Below are 12,529 nucleotides of genomic sequence, written 5' to 3'. Positions count from 1 at the left end.
AAAATATATTGACAGTACCATCAAACATGCCACTTGATTGCCCCATGTATTTACCAAGCCTCATAAAACCGAATTCCATCGAACCCCGGGAAGTTAAATAAAAATAAGGAGCATTTACCTTCCTCGGTTTGAAAGTTGTTATATTCTTTCGCATACAGTATCCTTCTGCGACTACCGCGTGACTCCTATAATTGCGACGTTTCTAAAATTACCTTTTTCATTGCTTTAGATCCACATTTTTGCGTGCTGTAAGACGCATTGCAATTACCAACAGGTCAGCAATTCCGTTAATGGCGGTATTAAAACGTCTTCAAAAATAAAATCTTTTATTTTGCAAGTCAGCTTTCGAACTCATACTACTTGTTTAGCCTTCTTTAATACGTGAGGATTTATGTCCTCATACATTAGACACAAACTAAGCAAATAACATGCCTATTGACAATAAAGTATATTATTAAAGTTTTTTATTTAATAAAATAAATTAATAATTTAAACAATGATGAAATAAACTTAAAATTTGCTTTAAAGTTTGCTATTGATAATGTAGAATTAAATTGATTAATAAATTCTAATTTTGTTTTCTTGTGCAATAGAATAAGTGAGTTCGTTCGAGTACAAATAGCAGTTCACATAATTTAAAAACTTAAATAGCTAACCGCAGACAAGATTATTGATTTCAAACTTTATCGACCCACCTTTCGCCCTCACCCCAGTGCCGGGCAATAGAAGGTTCTGCTGGCCTACTTTAAACGTCACGTCACAGCATTTTTATAATTGTGACGGTCTCGTAATTTACACAAACCGATAAAAAAATTCAATTGCGTTCGCACGTACGTTGACGCGTACGGCGTGAATCAATGTCGTTACAACAGCGCGTACTAACGTCCATTTCCATCAATTTCCGTCGCGTACCTCGAAGCGCTATCGCGAAATTGCGATCTGGAATTTTCGCATGTGCATAGTTATACCCCGACTTGACCGATGCGAATGGACGTAGGCCAAGGTGAGCGAGCCAATTCCAATTTGTGGTAGATCGCGGGCATGATAAGTTTTCGATTAAGTATCTCGCGCACCGAGAATTCGCGCGCGGGAATTGCCGCAGCCCGGACTGATGATCGACTGTATTGCGTTTCTCAAGTTTCACGTAAAAGACCGTCTTCATCACGAGCACTATTCGAGTGCGCGGCTCGAGTTTCCAGACTTCGATCGCGATTTGAATATCGGAGCACCATTAAACGGAATAACGAGAGACCTGCTCGTCGTAAATGCAAGCGAAGAAAACCTTATTCGCGCTATTGTATTGTTCAATGTACGGACGTCACATAAACCTACCGCGAACTGAATGGCAGAATGTAAAATTCAAGCCTATTTATTCGCATGAGTATTACGAGCGAGTTAAACGAGCAAAAATATTTTACATGGCAACCTTAAAAATACACAAAATTGTCACGCTTGTCGACTCAGACGCGACATTGAGGACAGCGTGGGAAAGAGACGGGAAGAAAAGTTCAGGGATCGCGAAACGCTCTTCCGCTCCTGTGACTCGCGAAAGAGACTTGTGGAGAGACGCGAGATCGATTTATTGCCTGTAGTAACGGGCCAGCACTTCTCTGCAAAATGTCGTCGCAATATCCAAGTTTGCTTTCCCGTCTCCACTTTACGTGTCCTCGCTCGGCCAGTATCCTTTCAACATTTTTTTCGAACACGTCATTGCCTTGTCAATATACGCGAGAGAAAGAGGAAGAGTAAAGATAAAAATGTTCGGGCAAATGTGATGATTACTTAATCACAGTACTGCACTAAACGCCAGATAGTTATAGATAAATCCGGCTGGAAATCGATTATGATCGGGGAAACTATCATTTTAATTGCGTCTCTCGGCGGTGAATACTCGTCCACGCGGAAAATTGCTCTACTTAAGCAATTGCGCGAGAATTTTTACATCGATTGTCGGTTGGATTTGGCGAGCGTATATTTTCCGAGCGATTGATATATGGCTTCGAATTTACGACATTGCGTTAATAATCTGCGAGCATAATGGCCCAACTTCTACCGCCGATGAACAGATAACGCACGCAGTAAATGTCACGATTAGGATTTTCGCGAGAAAATCTCTTATGCTAATAATAGGACTGGCGATATTTCGCTGTTCGTTGTTACGTGATTTCGTCGCGGAGTCAATTACACGGTTAAATTAAAATCGGCGAGCAAATCATCGTACACTTGACGCATTCAATGCAAATCGCCGGGCCCGCTTGAACCGCAGGACGTGTAGATAATCCATTAATGCACGTATGAATGTCACTTCGGATCGCGCATAACTCAACCGGGTTAAAGTCTCACCGCCGAGGGCGAAAGTGGGTATCGACGGCGATAAAACGCTCGGATAGCGCAAACGTGGCGACAGACAATCTGGCGACGCGAGGCGAGCGAGCATTATTACACTGTACGACTCGAAATACCTCGATCGGGTATACGGTAATTACCGGAGACGCGAGAAAAGTCTGCGGGGACAGAAAGCCGAGCGCACTGATGCCTGAAATTTAACGCCGACCGTGGTAACGCCTTCTTTCTGTTATGCAAATCCCGCACTCGCTCAAGTCGCACAGGTAAGATCGCCGTCGGACAAAAACGTATCTCTACGTGCTAACACACCAAGTAAATACACTGGAAACCAGCTTAATTCGAACGAACCGGGGTTAGATGACGACACGTATAACGTCGTATTCCATTCGCGATCCTACCGATTATGCAATCCAACGTTACGTAACTTTTAAATGATTGTTAAATGGAAATCGGTTTGATATACAAGATATATATCAAAAGAATAATTTAGGTAACAGATTTAGATAATAATGAGGAAAAACCAATTAGAATCTGTGTAAAATTATAATGTCCCAAAATTGCAATACAATTGACAGAAAAGTCTGGCTGTAACAAATAGCTTTAACAAATTTTAGAATTCCTGATGTTTCCAAAATATTTCCGATAAAAATTAAATACAAAAACAATAACAAAATAATAATAAAAAATTTCCAGAAATCTCAGTTTTCAATTTTCTAAAAAATCTCTAATTCTTATTCGAGAGAACTGCTCTAACATGAATTTTAATTTTAATTCTTATCTTGGCATTAACAAAGTATATCAGATACGTCTATGCAACATCATCGCGGGCACATTGAAGCGTTTCGGGCGCGGAAATGACGTTGTGCATCTACCTAAGTGAGCGTAATTTCCTACGCGCGTCATCCCGTCTCGTAACAAATAGACAACTCTTGCAAAGCACTTTCTACATCTTTATTATACGAATCGGGAAGATCATTGTTCGTTTATCCACCATAGTCAATCGATTATACGATTTAGGAACGAAGAAAAATGTCAGCTAACGAAAAGTCATTAATCTTCTAATGCAATTGGAGCATCAAAATAACTCCCTCTATTTCCTTACCATTTTTATAACTTTAGGTAAGTTAAACGTTGAATAGTATACCACATTACAGGAAGTTAACGGAATATTACAAGGTCAAGAAAATACCTAACTTCGCACGTGTCTGTCAAGTATACGGGAATTGGTAGAAATTCAAAAGACAATAGTCTTGCCTTCCACGTGAATGGGAATAAAAACGGCGGAAATGAAACTCTGAGTATTTGCGTGAAGCGCACGGCAGATTCTTAATAACTCAAAAAGGCTATTCTCCACATTTCCGACTATCTCGCTCTCTCAGTGACTAATGGATCGTCATTATGGCAGCACTCAATGTCTCTATTATTCTCAACTATACATCCATCTAAATGCGAAAATGAGCAGCTCGCTGCTCGCTATGCTGTTCCACCATACTAATCTTTCCGCGGGTCAATAAGTCGCTTTTTATATAAACGGTAATTTATAATCGCGGCTTACTTACATTCGTTATGTTTCGGAATTTGACTAATAGCGCTTTTAACCCATAGGTACGCGAACAGTTGTTCTTCAACGTAATTGCACATGGCAGAAGAGAATAAGTAAACGTATATTGTCTTGCAGCGAAATATTCAATATACGTTTAAGCAAAAAATAATAAGCTATTTTTAATACATGTAATAAACTTACAAATTTTTTATAACACAAGAATAAATTCTAAATTTATAATTTTTTCAACAATTCAACGATGAAAAGTACACAGGATCATAAAATTCGTTTTTTCCCATGTATTAGAAAATTAGAATGTTAAAAAATCTAATTTCTATGTCGACAAATTCATGCATTCTATATCTTGAAAATTATAATACATTGTGAAACGAATTGATGAATGACTATATCGTTTAACTCGCAAAGAACCGAAGGCTGAAAAAGAATCGCCTAAGAGAATCGAAAAGAAACTCCACCTAACAAACTATACCTTCTTCCGGCGCAGCAGCTTCCAATCGAAATGACTCATCCTGTTCGGCTCGTTAGCCTCTTATTCTCTTTCTTCGCCGTCGATTCCTTTCCTTAACCCTTTCTAACCGTCGCAAACGGATGAGAACGAGTTTCGCTTAACACTCTTCGGTCAATTTATTCCCACGGCATATGCATTCGCGACATAACTAAGTTTCAATCATAGATTTCCACGGAGCAAACGACGACGGCGACGACGACGGCGATGACGATGACGACAACGACAACGCGGATGACGATGTAGACGAAGGGCAGAACGACAGGGCTCGGACTTTGTATTCCCAGCACGGCATTCCGGCATCGCAGCGAAACGGCCGTTCTGAGCTCCTCATTGTTCTTGAATACGCGCTCGAGGATACATGTCCTTGGCGTGGACAGCGGCATCCGCCCACCTTCGAACACATGCACCGGGATAGCTCGAATCCGACCGAGAGTGCGGGAATCCGCTAGCGGACGAGAGCCCGTCAAGGTTCCAAACGGGATTTCACGTTCCGAGAGACGCTTCTGACAGATGGACGGTTCCACGTTCGTAAGGAGCAGAGGAGGTTCGTATCCAGGGTCGCCCAAGGGAAAAAAGCCCCTGCCCTTCTCACGAAGAATCACAAAACACAGTCGCGTTTTACGAGAACTACATTAACAATTTAACGATGGTCTCGCAGCACCACACGATACCTCATAGGAACACATTGATTGCGAAGATTTCTGAGGTGTTTGACACAGAGTGGCTCAAATAGAGGAGACGTCATCCTGCCGAATAGCACTTTACATATGACTCACAATACACACACACACACACACATACACACACACACACAAGCGCGCACAACGAAACCTGATTCTGGAACCGTCGCAAAATTACTTCGTAATTTTCAGGAAGATTTACACGGCACTTCGGGACGCCCGCGCCAGTGGTAATCCGGCGACGCCAAGAGAGCCGGGCCCCACCTCACCGAAGAGGTATTCATGTTCGTGAAATCCACATACTCGAGTTAACACAACCACCTTCCCGCGCAAGTCATTCAAACACTTCACTCTTTCACGACTACACCCGCCCACTTGGCTCAAAAACGAGTCAACGCCTTACTCCAAGACGTCGCGAAGATTCGGACCCGCCACGCTGCCATTCCTTTCCCGGCCACCCCGAGAGCGTAACTGAAAAACGGTACTGTCTACGCGAATCATGCAAGTTCCTCTCAGAGCGGCTCGATGAGTTTACTACCTGTAATCACCTCTCGTCGCTTATGGCGGTGCGGAAAACTCTCGAATCAAGGACCGTTCTCTTCCGCGAGGTCAAGAAACGATTTATTCAATTTCGGGTCTCGGAGCTGTTTCATCCTAGTTCGTTTTCTATCCCCAATCCTACCCCACTGAAGGAACCCTCTGGACGCGCACAAACACTCGCTCAGATTCTATCGACTGACCCGGTTCCGCGAGCGGCGCTGTTAAACGCGCACGTTTAAGCGGCGCGTCCGACGCATCTCTCTCGTAATGCATCAAGTATGTCGGTTGCACGGAATGACACATGAAAAGATAAGAATGAGAATGATTGGCGTTGCGAGCAACAAGAATCGAGATGCATCTTAACGCGGAGGATGCAGGGCGGCGTACTGTCAAAATACCCGTCAGGCGATTCCGCGGACGAGGACGAGAACGCCGCGGAATACGGGCATGCGTGATAACGTTTCCCTCTCGCCGTCGTCGTCGTCGCCACCGACGTCGACACGGGGATAATCGAACTCCCCCGGCGTTGACTCCTTCCCCGAGTGAAAATAACGCGGCGTATATGCAACGATCTGCAGTCCGGAGAGACGAAGGGATTATATTCTCTCGTACGGTTGAACATGCGAACGTAAAAATGACAGATCACGAGTGGATCGCTCCGGTCCAGCGTGCTGATACAGTTGCCTACGGCAATACGGCTGTGACGAATGCAACGGGAAAGAACAAAGAGTTTACAACATTGCAACATATGTGCGCGGTAATAGTTAGAATAGTCTTCGTCTCGAGATTTATGTACCGAGATTTATGCTAATGCAGTAACAAACAAATGTCCATGTGATCTGAACACGACGATTCGATTCTGAGACTGACATCGGCGAGCGACAAAGCCGACGGAACTTTTGATCCATCATGGAGATGGTCAAGTCCTTAATACCGTGAATAAATCGCAAACGTATGGATAAAGACCCAGCCACCACATAGAGCAACGAGGCTGGTTTCATTAGTCGAATCCTTGTTCGGATTCGAGACTTCGCGACTTGTCATCGCCAGTTCGTCCGGCGGTAATTGAATGCCTCTTTCATCCGTGCGCTAGAATTGCCGTGTCACCGATCGGACATCGGTCCCATTGCCGTGTCATGCCCACACGACACTGCGTTTTCAGGATCGTGTTAACGATTACGAGTCTAAGCGAATGCAAGTTGACTGACGGTCTTCTATATGCGCGTCGATCGACAGCTGTTAAAGTCAAACTGACCGATCAACAGGCGCAAATTTTATATGAAACGTACAATGACTGAAAGCAGATTTCTAAGTGCGTAATCATGATATCTGCGCAAGTAAAAGAAAAATGAAAACCGGAGAGGATAAAAATGTTGACGAAAGTGCCAATAAACATCAAGAATGTTTTAACGAGCCACTTACGCTACTTTGAAAGTAGTAAGACGCAAAATTTGCGTGTCTAATCGCGTTTCACGGATGATAGAACGAATGAAATTTGTTACCCGAATCCATTATTAAATAGAATATCATATAGACACATAGGTGAAAATTGATGGGCTTAGGTTGTATTCGCTTAACATAGATCGTGCGAGAATTTGGCCGCGCACGGAAGGAAAGTGCTAGAAATAAGCACCGCAACAAATTTGCGAGTAAAAGTGATACTTATTGGCACTTCCGTTACTCCATCAAACAGTTTACGTGCGCGTATGCACATACATAGAAATCGTAATTAGTATAATTTCAATGTTTAAAAAAAATACGAAATTATTATGTTCATTCGTGACGTAGATACATTTTTCTTATCCATAATAAATAACAAAAATATATATTCGATTAATTAGACAATTTGGATTTATAACTTCATAATTTAATTATTTCTACATAAAACATTGAATTACCATTATAGAAATGTTCCAATGTAATAAATCAAAACAAAGCAATAAAAATAAAGAGCAAGAATATTTTTAAAATCTCTAGAAATATTATTTCACAAGCGTTTTTCTCTCGATTTGTTCCCATGTGTTTAATAAAAGATAAAATTTAATATAAAAATTTCTTTATCTAAACTTACAGTACAGTTTATCTAGATTTACAGTTGCGGAATAAGAGATTAATTTTATAGATTTATATCTAATTTTTATATACTAGTATGTACACAGAAAAAAATGTTTGATTGAATTAACTAGAATTCTGGTGAAAAATGAACGATCCAGAATTTTAGTTAAATCTACAAGCTTTTCGGTTAAATCTATCTATTAAAATTATGGTTGAAATAATCAACATTTAATAGATTTAATCAGAAATCTTGTAGACTTAATCAAAATTCTGAATCATTTATTTTCCACCAAAATTCCCAGTTAATTCAACCAAACATTTTTTTCCATGTATGACCAAATAATTCCTTACAGTTGCAAACGCAATTTCGATTTTTTAATTACATATAAATAAAAAAACTTTAGTTTACGCTATTCGATTCAATTTATAACAAATACGTACATGAATCTAGTTCCTATTTTCTCATTCCTATTATTTTTAAATTACCTTGCATCTTGTTTCTACTTTTCCTCCAAAGTTCATAGTACTATTGCTCATAAAAACGTGTATATGATGTTTAAATATATGTAAGTATCATGATAAGCTCGAATCCATGAGTTTGCTAAGCCTAAATAACTATACGGATTAGTCATCTTTGAGGAAATTGCAATGCAACTGCATTCATGAGCAACTAGTGCCACCTGTTAGTTGATGCTTGCACTAGCGCATCTTCTCGCGTTTGATCAACAATGTAGAGTTAACAGGATGCATAAATTGAGAAAAAAAAAATTTAATATTTTTTTATATATACGTATTATACAACACAAAATATTCAAATAAATATTTTAAGTATTAGTCCATAATTGAAAGACAGATATTTTTTTACATGGTGATAATAAATTTGTGACAGATACAAAAATTTTATTCTGCGTTTTCCAAACATATAAACATTTTAATTTTCGATTGTATTAATGTTTTAATAATATAGATTTTATAATATAGAAAATGTTCCTGTTAAGCATTAATACCTGTACATATCTATATAACATTTTCAACAGAATTATAAATCATATTCTCTCGTCTCATTTGAGATATTGCACAAATTAGTATAAAACTAGAAGGATCAATGCCCTCATATATGTAGACAAATACCTAATTGCACAATTGCATACAAACATTACAACCGTGCTAATTTCACTGTATACTTATTAAGATTAATAAGAAAATTCAAATAATATAAAAACTAGAATTAAAAAATTAATTTTATTACTTGTTTTATTTTTTTATTACTTTTACCATGTTTTTTATTATCACTTATTGAAAAAAAGAACAACTTTCATGTATGGCCAATAGTTAATTTTACTCATTTCTATGGAATTTTCACAGACCTTAAATTTTCAAGTGAGATTTTAAATTAATAAAATAATATACGCACACATATAACAGTTATTAATCAAGACGAAAATGTCTTTAAAATGTAACTTCAAAAAACGCACCATAAATGTAAAAAGAGGAAAAAAAGAAATGGCATCAGATGATATCCTTTTTCTGATCAAAAAAAATGTTATCGATTCGAGAAATCACAGTATTAGAAATACCAATATTCCATAAATGTAAAATAATAAAAATATACAGATAGAATGTTATAAAAGATAAGTAAAATCACAAAAAATAAAGTACGATTACGGAAATAATAAATGGTAGATGAGCAACAAGATCATACATACAATGTGGGTATATTATGTAACGAATAATCCGGCACGCTGTAAGTTGCATTAATCCCTCACTTTAAGCGTTGTAGGTACTCCGATTGCATCATTTAATAAATTAGCGCGTTATCGCTTTACGCCAGGGCCTCGCGGCATATCGATTGCTCATGGGAAAGAATTTCTTTCATATTCCGCAATATCGTAATCGGTTGCTTAGGAGGTGAGAAACATTTGTCGTTCTCCAGCGAAGGCGATCTTACAAGAAAAAAAATAAAACTGTGCGAGAGGCAACGAGGAAGCACGCGCGTAACCATGAATTATTTATCGCCATTGCTCAGGAAGTTGTTAGGTGGAGTTATAAAGCATTACATTCGCGAGAGAGAAAGAGAGAAACCTGGATTTCTAGCCGAGGAGCTTCTGCTCCGTGAAAAAGAGAAAAGAAAAAAAATGTCCGCAACAAGCACCATGGACGCGAGCATAGTGGTCACGAGCCACATATATGCACTTTCAGCCGCCAGAAAATCTTCGAGTTCAATCGATCATTTCCCAGCGGCTGATATTGTTCATGCAAGCGGCTCCTTCCGGCACGGCGCTATCATTTATCAGGAAACGAGAATGGGGCTCTGTACTTTTGAATAATTATTACATCCCAGACCAAGCTTGCTTGCCCCGCATGTATCGCTTTCACTCGAACTTCGAGTCACAGCTGGGCTGGGTCGGTTGTGCGTGTGATGATTGATCGCTACTAAATTCGTACTTGTTGCACATCGTGGGCCGATGCCCACCGATGATAATTACAAAGCGGTCCATTGGATTATCCCGAATCTAATCAAAGCCGTACCGTTGAAAAAACGGTGCAAAAATTACGGCCACAGATCTGTTTTAAACCTGCAACTCTTGCAATGCAACTCTCGTATTTGATAAACAAAGAATGAAAGAAAAAATTCGAATTTTTTAATAATTTATCAAATTATTCAACTTTTTAACTATTTTATGTAATTCTTTTAAACGCAATTAAAGAAAAGATTAATGTTATATTTTTTGTAAATAAAACAAAGGGTATTTCTAAAAATCATGTATATGTATCGAATTAAGTCGAATCCACGGCCAGGTGAAAAAAGAAAGTTCTACATAGACACTATTTCGTTCGTAAGTTCGAGGTCGATTAATGAATTTTCTATACGCTTATCGAATGTCGTATCGTTTCAGCACAAAGAGTCTCACGTTCTCGTCACGACAAAATCTATTGTGTGAGGAAATTAATGCATACGTATCATTGAGACAGCGATGTTAACGCCCGTATCTCCTATGCAAACGAGACATGCATGCGACAAGCGTCGCTCGTAGTGCGTCATCTCACGTGGTATGATTTTTCGGTGGCGAGAGATCAACCTGACATCGTTAACGGGTACGCGGAATACCGTAAATGAAATTGAATGAAGAACCGCATGTATCGCTTTTCATATCTGCCGCAAACGTGAAATTGAATCAAGAAGCGCGCATCTTCGCACGATGCTGCTGGCGATCCACAAGAATATTCGGGAAAAGATAGTTATCGCGTTACCAGACACCGACGCTCTGGAATACATGCAGACAAAAGTATGCGTGCGATGGTGGCACAGCGCGGGATAAAACATCGGCGCGGTCGCACAGTTTTGATAAAAAATGTGCGAGCTGTCTTAAAGAATACGAAAGAATATAGTTACTTCCTCATTCTTGCGTTCTTCAGAAATGTTCACAGAATTCTATAATACATACTTGCCGTTGGAATGTCGAATTACCGATTTTTATTCTGACTTGTCAACATGGGACAAGCACTATTTTGAAATGCATGACTTCAATTTGTAAATTTATCACGTTTGCCCCGTTATCTTTTAATCTCTAACGATTATTAAGATCAGAAAGTGTAACAGTTATACCAATTTGTATGCGTTCGTTACGCTTAAGAAATTTATTTCCAACAATTTCATACCACGATCAATTTTAATGTGAGAAATGTGAGAGTGCGTGTGTGTGGGTATATGTATATGTGTGTTTTGTTTGATGGTATAATGAATCGTGTGAATTCGTGCAATTATACCGGATCATCATGTATCAGATGCGTCGCCCAAAACAATGATCTTATAAATAAATATTAACCGTGCATCTGTTCATCACACTGTTATTGATTCATAATTATTAATTATTAATCGCGTATAATTAAATTCTAATTACACGTCTTTCTACGCAAAATTGTTAATTATTCTTTAAAACATTAAATTGATAAATATATGTGACTACTAAGCTATTCATACTGTAATATGTTGTTTATAAATTAATTTTATAATATATATCTCATTAAAATTTAATAAATTATACTTAGCCAAGAACAGATCACAAATTTTATGATAATAATAAAAATATTAAATGCATCAAAACTAGAATTTTACTAAATAAGGAAAATAGAAATTTAAATCCATTTATTACCATATCCTACAAGCACACACGCATATTTACTCCATTTATTTGCTACTTTATATCGCTTTTCTCTTTTTATAAACTATATTTCTCTTTCTATAATGTTATGGATTTAAAACAATAGCCATTCCTGTCATAAAATTACCCTCGTTGTGATTAAGGTTTTTACATCCTATTCCAGAATTGGCACGCCGGAATTTCCGTTGAGAAGGATTTCTCTCGGAAGGTTGTCATACGTGTGTTAAAGCGATGCGAAACAAGCGAGCGCATTTGCGGTGAACTTAGAAAATGGTTTCCACCGTAATTAGGGCACGGAATTCTGAATCATTTTACTTGAAACACGCCAGATCTGTCTAGATAGAGGCACTTTCACGTTTTTGCTCAAACTGAACAGCATTCAGAAACTTAGAAAAAGTCATATAAATCTCCATGGTTAGAAATGCGTGACGCTTCGACATAAGCGTAATGACCGTAATGGCATTAAATTCACGAAGACACTCGTCTGTATCGTCGATTCACGTGTCCCATCACGAAATCTGATGAGGATTCCTTTCTTATCGAAATCAATACATAACGCGTTGATTCAAAGTACATTATCGAAAAAAATTAAGACTCAGAATGCCGACACGTTCTAAAATGAACGTGCAAAAACGGTTAAACTATTAGGTGTTAAACGTAATTCCTGCCGTTT

The 12,529-nt window shown here is 38.7% G+C and overlaps 1 protein-coding gene across 3 annotated transcripts in view; it reads right to left on the bottom strand.

The window, feature by feature from the left end:
• The window catches only part of LOC108759792 (puratrophin-1), a 341,347-nt gene that overhangs the window by 302,089 nt on the left and 26,729 nt on the right, over positions 1–12,529 (bottom strand). The window contains exon 1 of one of the 3 annotated variants that reach the window (XM_018505419.1): positions 4,380–4,520. The exons of the other annotated variants lie outside the window; for them this stretch is intronic. Within the exon in view, the coding sequence (XP_018360921.1) occupies positions 4,380–4,418 (39 nt within the window). The 5' untranslated portion in view covers positions 4,419–4,520. Of the gene's footprint in view, positions 1–4,379; positions 4,521–12,529 lie in introns of those variants that run through there. 3 annotated transcript variants of the gene reach the window in all.

Source organism: Trachymyrmex cornetzi, unplaced genomic scaffold, assembly GCF_001594075.2.
Source record: "Trachymyrmex cornetzi isolate Tcor2-1 unplaced genomic scaffold, Tcor1.1 scaffold205, whole genome shotgun sequence".
Lineage (NCBI taxonomy): Eukaryota > Metazoa > Arthropoda > Insecta > Hymenoptera > Formicidae > Trachymyrmex > Trachymyrmex cornetzi.
This window is presented reverse-complemented; position numbering and strand designations above follow the sequence as displayed.